The sequence below is a fragment of the Xiphophorus hellerii genome, chromosome 16 (genome assembly GCF_003331165.1).
Source record: "Xiphophorus hellerii strain 12219 chromosome 16, Xiphophorus_hellerii-4.1, whole genome shotgun sequence".
NCBI lineage: Eukaryota > Metazoa > Chordata > Actinopteri > Cyprinodontiformes > Poeciliidae > Xiphophorus > Xiphophorus hellerii.
Window position 1 is genome coordinate 15,956,045 of NC_045687.1, and position 13,165 is coordinate 15,969,209.

At 34.5% G+C, this 13,165-nt stretch overlaps 5 gene segments (V, D, J or C); all 5 read right to left on the reverse strand.

The window, feature by feature from the left end:
• Nucleotides 1–1,267: 1,267 nt before the first annotated feature.
• On the reverse strand, nucleotides 1,268–1,812 carry LOC116734927 (Ig heavy chain V region 5A-like). The segment is given in 2 exon segments: nucleotides 1,268–1,654; nucleotides 1,734–1,812. Coding segments are annotated over 2 exon segments (345 nt in total).
• A 1,157-nt stretch (nucleotides 1,813–2,969) lies between these two features.
• On the reverse strand, nucleotides 2,970–3,533 carry LOC116734908 (immunoglobulin heavy variable 3-43D-like). The segment is given in 2 exon segments: nucleotides 2,970–3,302; nucleotides 3,380–3,533. Coding segments are annotated over 2 exon segments (378 nt in total).
• Nucleotides 3,534–7,744: 4,211 nt separating this feature from the next.
• On the reverse strand, nucleotides 7,745–8,365 carry LOC116735458 (Ig heavy chain V region MC101-like). The segment is given in 2 exon segments: nucleotides 7,745–8,208; nucleotides 8,293–8,365. Coding segments are annotated over 2 exon segments (504 nt in total).
• Nucleotides 8,366–9,247: 882 nt separating this feature from the next.
• LOC116735459 (Ig heavy chain V region 5A-like) lies at nucleotides 9,248–9,800 on the reverse strand. The segment is given in 2 exon segments: nucleotides 9,248–9,597; nucleotides 9,713–9,800. Coding segments are annotated over 2 exon segments (393 nt in total).
• Nucleotides 9,801–11,497: 1,697 nt separating this feature from the next.
• Nucleotides 11,498–12,392, reverse strand: LOC116734906 (immunoglobulin heavy variable 3-66-like). The segment is given in 2 exon segments: nucleotides 11,498–12,222; nucleotides 12,322–12,392. Coding segments are annotated over 2 exon segments (390 nt in total).
• Nucleotides 12,393–13,165: the final 773 nt, after the last annotated feature.

Below are 13,165 nucleotides of genomic sequence, written 5' to 3' on the forward strand. Positions count from 1 at the left end.
CTCACCGCCATCTCTTTTCATCAATCATAATTAAAATCGTCTTGCCACCATGTTTTTATATCTATCATTAATTTGATAAAAAAAACTTTTTTTTCTTACTGTTCCAGCTTAAGGACAAGATGATAATAGCAAGGAAACCCTCAATTTTAATCATTGTAGAAGCCATGTGACTCTGTTCATACTGTGTTCACCACTAATTCACTGCTGCTCTTAAACTAACAGACATGTAAAAGTGGAGCAGTCAATATTTGCATTGACTCCTCCTGGAATAGAAACATAAATCATGTGATCAACAAAAGGAGGATTATTTCAGATTATTTTCAAACATTTTTATATTTGAATTCATTTTTGAATAATTTCATGTAGCTTTCTGTTTTACCAAAACATATAAAGCTTTACAGCAGGTTTCCCTTGTTTCATATTACATTATTTTGAAATCAATAAATCAACAATGAAACCTGAACACAGATTGTTTAAGAAATTACATTTAATCTGATCTTTATGCATTTGAAACATTTTTTGTGGATGTTTCACTCTTGTATTGCGACATGATGCCACAGAACCCTGCATTTTATTAAACACAAATCAGTAAAGGTGTTGGTAAAAGTTAGGAAGAACTATTTTAACAACATTGAGGGTTTTTAGAGGTTAGAATAAGATGCATTTATCCTCTGTATATTTTATGTCTTCAGTCCTGCTTGTGAGATTGAAACCAAATAAGAAGAATATAATATTTGTATTATTATTAATATTGTCATCAACAATATTATTGTTGATGACAATATTAATAATAATACAAAATAATACAATAATAATACAAAAAAGACAAAAACGTTTTTTAGCAAACTGAATGTCTCTGACAAACTTCTTAGTGGAAGTTGAAACATATTATTTATATAAAATTATGTTTTAAATCAATGTCACCTTGAACGTTGAATTATAAATATAACAGTTTCAATTTTCTTTATGACCTGTCCAGGGTGAACCCCGCCTCTCGCCCGGAACGTAGCTGGAGATAAGCACCAGCAACCATCCAGACCCCATTAGGGACAAGAGTGAACAGAAAATGGATGGATGGATTTTCAGAACCAGAATAAACTTGATTCACCAACTCTGTGCACACAAATGAGGAATCTGACTTTTGTTTATTTTAATTAAACAAATAAAAAAATTAGACACAATCTATATTTTTGTTGTAATTATCTATGTCTGTAATGTTTTTACAAAAGTGTAAAATAAAATTGACAACGTTTCCACAGATTAAGAATGAACTCAAAGCTCCTCCTTTGGTGGTTTGATATAATCTGTTCATGTTCTGAGGGGTTTTTGTTCAGCTCTGCAGCTGGTTTGTGTCACTGTGACTCTCTGGCACAGTAATACACAGCAGAGTCTTCAGGCTGCATATTCTGCCCATTCAGAGTCACTGTTTTACTGGAAGTGTCTAAATCGATACTGAATTTGTTCCGCAGTGAATCTTTGTAGAATGAATATCCAGTGTATTTCATCCCAATCCACTCCAGTCCTTTCCCAGCAGGCTGTCTGATCCAAGCTGTGTAGTAGCTCAGGTCATAAGAGACCTGACATCTGATGGTCAGACGTTGACCTGGCTGCACAGTCACAGAGGCTGGCTGGGTCAGCTGTTCACACTTCACATCTAAAAAAAACAGCAAATATTATGCATCAATGTGAGAACAGTAAGAAAACAAAGCTTGGTCATACTCAGAGAAACTTACAGGATCCAGCAGCCAGTAGCACCAGAAAAGCTACAGAGAACATGTTGGTGATCTGATGGGAGTTTTTCTTCTTCTGACAGCAACAGATCAGGTTTTAAAGCACAAGGCTTAATTTGCATAATGACGAACCTCCCTGTCAGTATGTTTGAAATAAATGTCAACTATTCATTTCAGGACTAAGTAGAGCCATGCTTGAACTTTAATTTTGTTGTAAATGTAAAAGAGATAATTATACTTGATTTCTTACTAGCTATAATATATTATAGTCCCCATTTTTCTATTTTATGATCATAAGATGAATGAGAGGAAATAAAAGTTTCAAAACATCTTCTTTTTAAAAAGAAAAGTATGTTTTCAAAAACATTTTTTATATAATTGAATGTAGCCATATTGTCACCACATTTGAAAATAATATCCAATGATAATTATTGTCTTATTTCTTCATTAAACATATGAACTCTTAGTGTTTATTCTCATTGTGGTTTTTTGAGTATCATAAGACCAGATCTAAGACAAATGCACCACGTTTCTTTCTTTTTTGAATGATTTATTGCTGCTTATCAGTTACACAATGAGGATCAAAGTTTTTTGAATCCACAGTCTGTCCTCTCTGACAGTGCTCCAGATGTGTGTCTATGAGGTAATAATTATCATTTTATTTCAAATATAGTGGTTCTAGATGATAGATAAGCAGCCAAGATTTGTCGAATAATAAATCGCTCAAAGTATTTCTGAATTGTTGTCAGTATGATAGAGTGTTATCAGGTGACATCACCAATGAAAGGCCCATATTTAAACAATCCATTGATCAAACATAAAATAATTAGAAATTGCTTGTTCTATGTTTTATTGTATGGAATGTTTTTTACACAGAGAATGTAAACATCGCAGCACTGTTCATTGTTATATAGTCTAAATTCATTTATGGTCTGAGAGCGCCTCCTCTGGTTGCTGGATAATAACAGTTTGAAAGCAAAATCTAAAAAAATGTAAAGAAACAGTAAATATCCTATCAATGGGAATGCCTTTAACATTTGTGTTTATTTTGAATCTTAATTTGTTCTGGTCATTAAATACTAATACAAAAACCGAATAAGATAACAATACACTTTAAAATCTTCTGAAGGGACTCAAAGTTATTACTTCAGTGTGAAGTTTGTATGTGTTGGTTGTGACAAAGAGAAGTGGTGCTAAGGCTCCTCTTGTTAAAACTATTCATGCTCTGAGGAGTTTTTGTTCAGTGTTTCTGTTTTCTGTGTCACTGTGGCTCTCGAGCGCAGTAATAAACAGCAGAATCTCCAGCTGTCAGGCTGTTCATCTGCAGATACACCTGACTTCTGCTGTTGTCTCTGGAGACGGTGAACCGGCCTCTTACTGAGTCAGAGTGGTAGATGCTGCCACTGTTCCAGCTGATATAAGCGATCCATTCCAGTCCTTTTCCAGGTGCCTGTCTGATCCAAGCATTATTATCATCACCACCAAACCCAGAATATGTGCAGGTCAGTCTGTGAGATTCTCCAGGCCTTTTAACCACTGATTCAGACTCAGTCAGTGTTTGACCATCAGTACCTGCAGAAAAAACAGATCATTATTAATTCTCTCACCACCATTTCTTTTCATCCATCATGAACCTTTTTTTTTCTTACCAAGCCAGTTTAAGGACAAAATACTAAAAGCAAGAACAACCTCAAATCTAATCATTGTAGAAGCCATGTGACTCTGTTCATACTGTGTTCACCACTAATTCACTGCTGCTCTTAAACTAACAGACATGTAAAAGTGGAGCCGTCAATATTTGCATTGACTCCTCCTCCTAGAATAGAAACAGAAATCATCTGATCTATAAAAACAAATTTTTGTGATTATTTTAAATTATTTCCAAACATTTTGATATTGGAAATAATTGTCAAATAATTTAGCATCAACTTGATTCCACTTTTATCAAAAATTATAAAGCTTTTCACCATGTTTTTCTTATTAACATGTTATTGTAAGAACAGATGAATCAATAAAATTGGAACAGAAAGTGATATAAATGTTTTATAGCTGTCTTTATAGAGATTTTTGTGGCGAGATTAATTTTTCAGTTGAACCACATGCTGATGGAAATCCTACAACAGGAAACCATGAACCATAACATGAGCTGTTTATTTAACACAGTGTCACTCCTGTTCTGCCATCTACTGTTCTGTGTAGCACTTTTTGCAAACTTACTGCTTGATACAAAAACATATTTATATATTTTTTGCTTTGTTTTACATAATAACAAGGTGAGTTATAGTTAGAAATCAAGCTGAATGGGTACCTGAAAAGAATACTGGTTAATACTGGTTAACAGTAAAACATCCAGTGTACTTTTCCTTCATGTTTATTTAATTTCAATGAGCTTAATAGCACTAAGCCTTTAAGCTCAAGATCAGTTCGTCATATTCTGCTTTTTCAAGCATTGATTCAGATAGTCAGAAGACAACTAGCTAGTATTAAAATGTTTATTATTCTTTCAACAGGTTCTAAAACTTAAAACTATATTTATTTATTTGTGGAAATGAAGTTTGAGTTTAGAGACTGAAGCAAATTTTTAGGGTTAGGATTTTATTAGTGATATGTTATGTATTTTTTTTGTATTGAAACCTCCGTTAAAATTGTTTAAAACCAGCTTAATGAAGCTTAATGAAGTTTATTAGACTTTGATGTCATCCTGAAAAGCAAACATAAACTATCTCAAACCTTTGAATGAATTTCAAACCATGGTAGACTGTGAATTCAGTTCAAGTATAGCTCTGTTTTTGCTCAGCAAAGTAAACACAATAGAATATAAATCACAGAAAAGTCCCCCTGTGGTGGTTTGAAGTAACTTGTTCAGGAGTTTTTGTTCAGCTCTGCTGCTTGTCTGTGTCACTGTGTCCCGTCTGGCACAGTAATACACAGCAGAGTCTTCAGGCTGCATATTCTGTCCATTCAGAGTCACTGTTTTACTGGAATCCTGTAAAGTAATGCTGAACTTGTTTGTCATCATATTATTGTAGTTTGTGGTGTATCCAGTCCGTGCATCACCGATCCACTCCAGTGTTTTCCCAGCAACCTGTCTGATCCAAGCTGTCCTGTAGCTGCCCAGAGAATAAGAGACCTGACAACTGATGGTCAGACGTTGACCTGGCTGCACAGTCACAGAGGCTGGTTGTGTCAGCTGTTCACACTTCACATCTAAAAAAACAGCAAATATTGTGCATCAGTGTGAGAACAGTAAGAAAACAAAGCTTGGTCATACTCAGAGAAACTTACAGGATCCAGCAGCCAGTAGCACCAGAAAAGCTACAGAGAACATGTTGGTGATCTGATGGGAGTTTTTCTTCTTCTGACAGCAACAGATCAGGTTTTTAAAGCACAAGGCTTAATTTGCATAATGACGAACCTCCCTGTCAGTATGTTTGAAGTAAACATCATTTATTCATTTCAGGACTAAGTAGAGCCATGCTAGAACTTTAATTTTGTTGTAAATGTAAAAGAGATAATTATACTTGATTTCTTACTAGCTATAATATATTATAGTCCCCATTTTTCTATTTTATGATCATAAGATGAATGAGGGGAAATAAAAGATTCAAAACATCTCCTTTAAAAAGAAAAGTGTGTTTTCAAAAACATTTTTTATATAATTAAATGTAGCCATATTGTCACCACAGTGGAAAATAATATCCAATGATAATTATTGTCTTATTTCTTCATTAAATATATGAACTCTTTGTGTTGTTTTTTCTCATTGTGGTTTTTTGAGTGTCGTAACACCAGATCTAAGACAAATGCACCACGTTTCTTTCTTTTTTGAATGATTTATTGCTGCTATTAAGTTACACAATGAGGATCAAAGTTTCTTGAATCCACAGTCTGTCCTCTCTGACAGTGCTCCAAATGTGTGTCTATGAGGTGATAATGATCATTTTATTTTAAATATAGTGATTCCAGATGATAGATAAGCAGCCAGGATTTGTCGAATAATAAATCGCTCAAAGTATTTCTGAATTGTTGTCAGTATATTAGAGTGTTATCAGGTGACATCACCAATGAAAGGCCCATATTTAAACAATCCATTGATCAAACATAAAATAATTAGAAATGTACTTGTTCTAAGTTTTATTGTATGGAATGTTTTTTACACAGAGAATGTAAACACCCAGCACTGTTCATTGTTATATAGTCTAAATTCATTTATGGTCTGAGAGCGCCTCCTCTGGCTGATGGATAATAACAGTTTGAAAGCAAAATCTAAAAAAATGTAAAGAAACAGTAAATATCCTATCAATGGGAATGCCTTTATCATTTGTGTTTATTTTGAATCTTAATTTGTTCTGGTCATTAAATACTAATACAAAAACCGAATAAGATAACAATACACTTTAAAATCTTCTGAAGGGACTCAAAATTATTACTTCAGTGTGAAGTTTATATGTGTTGGTTGTGACAAAGAGAAGTGGTGCTAAGGCTCCTCTTGTTAAAACTATTCATGCTCTGAAGAGTTTTTGTTCAACATTTCTGCTTTCTGTGTCACTGTGGCTCTCGAGCGCAATAATAAACAGCAGAATCTCCAGCTGTCAGGCTGTTCATCTGAAGATACACCTGACTTCTGCTGTTGTCTCTGGAGACGGTGAACCGGCCTTTTACTGAGTCAGAGTAGTACATGCCGCTGCTGTCAGACCAAATAACAGAGATCCATTCCAGTCCTTTTCCAGCTGCCTGTCTGATCCAAGCTATGGCAGGACTGCCAAGTCCAGAATATGTGCAGGTCAGTCTGTGAGATTCTCCAGGCCTTTTAACCACTGATTCTGACTCAGTCAGTGTTTGACCATCAGTACCTGCAGAAAAAACAGATCATTATTGATTCTCTCACCACCATTTCTTTTCGTGAATCATGAACCTTTTTTTTTTCTTACCACTCCAGTATAAGGACAAGATTATAAAAGCAATGACAACCTCAAATCTAATCATTGTAGAAGCCATGTGACTCTGTTCATACTGTGTTCAGCACTAACTCACTGCTGCTCTTAAACTAACAGACATGTAAAAGTGGAGTCGTCAGTATTTGCATTGACTCCTCCTAGAATAGAAACAGAAATCATCTGATCTATAAAAACAAATTTTTGTGATTATTTTAAATTATTTCCAAACATTTTGATATTGGAAATAATTTTCAAATAATTTAGCATCAACTTGATTCCACTTTTATCAAAAATTATAAAGATTTTCACCATGTTTTTCTTATTAACATGGTATTATAAGAACAGATGAATCAATAAAATATGAACAGAAAGTGTTCTAAATGTTTTATAGCTGTCTTTATATAGATTTTTGTGGCGAGATTAATTTTTCAGTTGAACCACATGCTGATGGAAATCCTACAACAGGAAACCATGAACCATAACATGAGCTGATTATTTAACACAGTGTCACTCCTGTTCTATTGTTCTGTGTAGCACTTTTTGCAAACTTACTGCTTGATACAAAAACATATTTATATATTTTTTGCTTTGTTTTACATAATAACAAGGTGAGTTATAGTTAGAAATCAAGCTGAATGGGTACCTGAAAAGAATACTGGTTAATACTGGTTAACAGTAAAACATCCAGTGTACTTTTCCTTCATGTTTATTTAATTTCAATGAGCTTAATAACACTAAGCCTTTAAGCTCAAGATCAGTTCGTCATATTCTGCTTTCTCAAGCATTGATTCAGATAGTCAGAAGACAACTAGCTAGTATTAAAATGTTTATTATTCTTTCAACAGGTTCTAAAACTTAAAACTATCTTTATTTATTTGTGGAAATGAAGTTTGAGTTTAGAGACTGAAGCAAATTTTTAGGGTTAGGATTTTATTAGTGATATGTTATGTATGTTTTTGTATTGAAACCTCTGTTAAAATTGTTTAAAACCAGCTTAATGAAGCTTAATGAAGTTTATTAGACTTTGATGTCATCCTGAAAAGCAAACATAAACTATCTCAAACCTTTGAATGAATTTCAAACCATGGTAGACTGTGAATTCAGTTCAAGTATAGCTCTGTTTTTGCTCAGCAAAGTAAACACAATAGAATATAAATCACAGAAATGTCCCCCTGTGGTGGTTTGAAGTAACTTGTTCAGGAGTTTTTGTTCAGCTCTGCTGCTTGTCTGTGTCACTGTGTCCCGTCTGGCACAGTAATACACAGCAGAGTCTTCAGGCTGCATATTCTGTCCATTCAGAGTCACTGTTTTACTGGAATCCTGTAAAGTAATGCTGAACTTGTTTGTCATCATATTATTGTAGTTTGTGGTGTATCCAGTCCGTGCAGCACCGATCCACTCCAGTGTTTTCCCAGCAACCTGTCTGATCCAAAATGTAGGATAGCTGTCCAGGGAATAGGAGACCTGACAGCTGATGGTCAGACGCTGACCTGGCTGCACAGTCTGAGCAGCTGGTTGTGTCAGCTGTTCACACTTTACACCTGCAGGAAAAAGACGTTCCATATAATTTTGAACAGAAGACATCATTAATGTGTTTTCATTATTTCTCCCTCAGCGACACTCACAGGATGCAGCCGCCAGCAGCAGAAAAGCCACAAAAAACATTTTGATGTTGAAGATGATATCATGGGAGTTTTTCCTTCTTCTGCTTCAGCTGCTGTTTTGAACTGTTTTATATTTGACGCCTGTAGGTTTACTTTGCAAACGGGGAGGACCAAAAATAAACCACCCAATCAGAAGTGCAGCATCAGCTAATGCTGTTAGCATCTATTATCATAAATACAGCTCAACAACTCCAAAAGTTAGATAAGATGTGCAAACACTGAAAGGAGAATATTAAATAGAAAAGAATAAGAAATAATGTTCTTATTGTTGTCTGAATCCATATTAAAATTTTGAGGTAAAAATCTGTTTATCATTTCATTAGATACTGAGATAATTAGTCTGCAGTCTGAACTCTGTGTTCTCAGAGTGAATCCTAAAAATACAGACTTACAAAAAAAAATTGGAGGGGTCGGGGGTTTCATTTTAGTGCTGACCTCAGATGTTTGTCTTGATAAATGCAGATTTATCATCTGCATTCATACATGGTGATGTTGTTATTTACTGGATCAGATTGCCAAAAAAAGTTACTTAGTTAGGTGTCAGGAAAATATAAATATTGTTCCTAAACTTCTCAAATATATGTTGACGGGTATAATGACATAATGACATAATATTTCTAATACACTAAGTACATTTTTGATAATGATAAATATATACAATTATTTTTAGTGCAATGTCACATTGACAGACTTTCCTTTTAAAAACAACTTTGAATCAGATTCATTTTTATTTGCTGACTTTGTGCAGACAAACAATGAATTTGACTTCAGTTCAGCTAAATACAAATACAGGGAAAACAAAAATTAAAAGTGTAAATATTATGTTGTGTTTTAATAAAAAGATAACAAAAAATAAAAAATAAAAAACATAAAAATGATCTTAGAGCTCCCCCTCTGGTGGTTTAATACAACCTGTTCAGATTGGGAGTTTTTGTAGAGCGTTGTAGCCTCTTTGTGTCACTGTGTCCCGTCTGGCACAGTAATACACAGCAGAGTCTTCAGGCTGCATATTCTGTCCATTCAGAGTCACTGTTTTACTGGAAGTGTCTAAGTCGATACTGAATTTGTTCTGCAGTGAATCTTTGTAGTATGAAGCTCCAACACCATGTTTCATCCCAATCCACTCCAGTCCTTTCCCAGCAGGCTGTCTGATCCAAGCTGTCCAGTAGCTGCCCAGAGAATAAGAGACCTGACAGCTGATGGTCAGACGTTGACCTGGCTGCAGAGTCACAGAGGCTGGCTGTGTCAGCTGCTCACACTTCACACCTGTGGAGAAAAATATTGAATTCAGAATTAGTGAAAAGATATTTAATAATTTAGATTCATTAAAATATTTAACAGTTTTACGTGATCAAGCTGTAAATGTTTCAGTGAAACTCACAGGATGCAGCAGCCAGCAGTAACAGCAGAGCTACAGAGAACATGTTGGTGCTGAAAGTGATGGGAGTTTCTCTTCTTCTGCTGCTGACAGAATCAGATCAAGTTTATAAACCAGAACAGTTCATTTGCATAATGATTAACAGCTACGTAGTGCTTTTTCTTCTTTCTACTCTTTCACCCAGGATTGAGGGACAGTATGCTTGAATTAGCAAGGCTGACATTAAATTATTTTCACTATTGCAGGAGAAATATAGGAGAAACAGAGGTTTCTATTCATGTTTAGGTTGTCCAAACAGCCTATTCAGGAAACTGAACTCATGTTTCGTACTATTAATGCTGCACAAGAATTAATTTAAACATACAAAAATATTTCCTTTTTACTTCACTTATTGAGATGTTTCATTTTTACTAAAATCCCCTTTTTGAGAGAACAAGGTTTATGTCCAGTGTTGTCATCATCACAAAATATGAAGTCAAAACTTTAAATCAACTTATTCAACTACTGCTTGGTTTGTTGCTGAAATAAAGGTAGGATTAAATCTTACCACAGTGGATCCAGTGTAGGAACATAAACATGTTAAGCAGCAAATATTTTAGTCTATGTAGAGATTCTGGGAAAAAATAAAACAATTGTAGAGTATTTCTTTTGACATCATAAAACTTTCAATGTTGTTGATAATTATTTTTAGTTAAATGATAAAATTAAAGGCTTTATACTATTTAATAACACATTGATTTTTAATGTTAGAATGTAGAAAAATTAATCTTTCAAGCAGTTCATTTTTACCTCAGACGTTTTGGAAAGGAAAACAGCCAAAAACAGTGAATTTCTTTGCTGATGCAGGCCTAATAATTCAGTGGTCTTATGGTTCCCCTTTTGGTGATTTTGTGTGGTGCAACTAAGGAGTTTTTGTTCAGTGTCTCTGCTTTCTGTGTCACAGTGACTCCCGAGCGCAGTAGTAAACAGCAGAATCCTCAGCAGTCAAACTGTTCATCTGCAGATACACTTGATATTTGCTGTTCTCTCTGGAGATGGTGAACCGGTTGTTTACTGACTGAGAGTAGTAGATGTTTTGACTATCCCCACTAATAGTAGAGACCCACTCCAGTCCTTTTCCAGCTGCCTGTCTGACCCAAGTGTTCCAGTGATGGCTACTAAACCCAGAATATGTGCAGGTCAGTCTATGAGATTCTCCAGGCCTTTTAACCACTGATTCTGACTGAGTCAGTGTTTGACCATCAGTACCTGCAGACAGATTCATAATCAACCACTGCAAACAAAGCATATTGTTTTAATGTTAAAATATCAAAGTAGCTATTTGAGGAAATCCTTTGTTTTTACCTGTCCAGTTATCTGACAGAATGAGGAAAGCAATCATAAGTTCAAGTCTGATCATTTTGTGGCTGTTCATTTCAGCTCAGTCTGAGTGTTTATCGCTTGTTTACTGCAGTTTTTAATCTCTCTGACATGACATGCAAATATGGACGCAATCGCTTTGTATAAACTCCTCCCCTTGAAAGTATAAATAACACTCATTTTAGTTTAAAGTCTGAAAACATTTTAGAAGATAATAAATGGATGCATAGCTAAAATTATAGCAATATTTCTGTTTTAATTCAGGGTGTATTTTATACAGTCATTTTAAAATATGCAAAATATAAATAAAAAAAATACATTCATAAAATATTAGTTATGTATCAGCACATGACAAAATTGCTCTCAGCTTTACCCTTAAATCTTCATCAAAGGATGTAGCAGAGAGCTGACAGGAGAACTACACTACAGAAATTAGGTGTACAGAGGTGTTTATCAGTTGATCAAACTGATAAACTTATTGATAGTGATCTTAAAACAATCATTAAACTTTTTTCCTGATTGTATGATTACTTATCTGATATAAAAATAATTTTCAATCTTGCTTTAGTCAAACAGATATTTCCACCAGATGATGAAATTTACCTTTTTATTGTTTTTTATTATTGTGGTTCCAAATACCACTCCATATTATGTGTAGTTATATAGCCTTTTAAAAAACAACACACCAAGTAAACAAAAACAAATAAAAATAATCATATACATAGAGCCATACATCAGTGTGAAATTAAAAGCTGCACAAAAATTGGTCTTGGACTGTCTCCTCTGGTGATTGCAAGCAGCAGGTGTTCAGGCTCTTTGGGGTTTTTGTTCAGCTCTGCTGCTGGTTTGTGTCACTGTGACTCTGGCACAGTAATACACTGCAGAGTCTTCAGGCTGCATATTCTGTCCATTCAGAGTCACTGTTTTACTGGAAGTGTCTAAATCAATACTGAACTTGTTCTTCAGTGAACCTTTGAAGTGCACATTTCCATAACTATCTTTCATCCCAATCCACTCCAGTCCTTTCCCAGCAGACTGTCTGATCCAAGCTGTGTAGCTGCCCAGAGAATAAGAGACCTGACAGCTGATGGTCAGACGTTGACCTGGCTGCACAGTCACAGAGGCTGGCTGTGTCAGCTGTTCACACTTCACACCTGAAGAGGGAAATATTAAATTTAAAATTACAATATAAACGGTAATCAGTTGGTTTAGATTGATCCTGCTGTAAGTGATTGTGTCTCAGCGAGACTCACAGGATGCAGCAGCCAGCAGCAGCAACAGAACTACAGAGAACATGTTGGTGTTGAAGGTGATCTGATGGGAGTTTCTCTTCTTCTGCAGCTGACGGTATGAGGTCTTTAAAAGTCAAGGGTTAATTTGCATAATATAACCAATCTGTTAGTTTTGACTGAACCTTGCTGAAATTTTATGTGTTAATTCAAGCAACATTTGGAAAAAATATACCTGGATTTCATATAGTTATAAAATAAATATTTTGAAAATATTCTTCTTGGAAGAATATGTTATCTTAGTGACTTTTGATCTAGATTTACATCAAGTTTTTCAAAGGAAAAAAGGACACCCTGTATTTTCTTAAACTTGCCAGCATTGTTATCATAAAGCCACAAAATCAATATGAGTCTTCAATACAAAATTGTTTTGTTTCATAGGGCTGTGGGGCATTTGTTAAGATTATTTTAATTTAAAAACATGTTTTGTTTGTTTTAGGTTAAATGCATTTTTATTGGCCATTGAATTTTAATTGGAAATGACAGCCTGACGCCCACACACTTTAAGAGTCTTTGTTGAATTGCCCAAAAAGGCTTTGGAAAAATTGTTAAAGCTAACATTTTTAAAATACTTTTACATTTTAAAAACAAACATCCATTTAGAAACACACTTACAGTTTTGTGAATGTCAAAAATGATTCAAGAAATTTACTAAAATGAGTCAAAAAAATTATTTGTATTACAAATTTTATATTAATGAATTTACTGGAAAATCAGCTTTCAATAAATTACATTTCAAATTGTTTGTAATATTTGTATTAAATGTATAACAATTCCCCTACTGTTTCTGTCTCACTGTTTTTGTAGC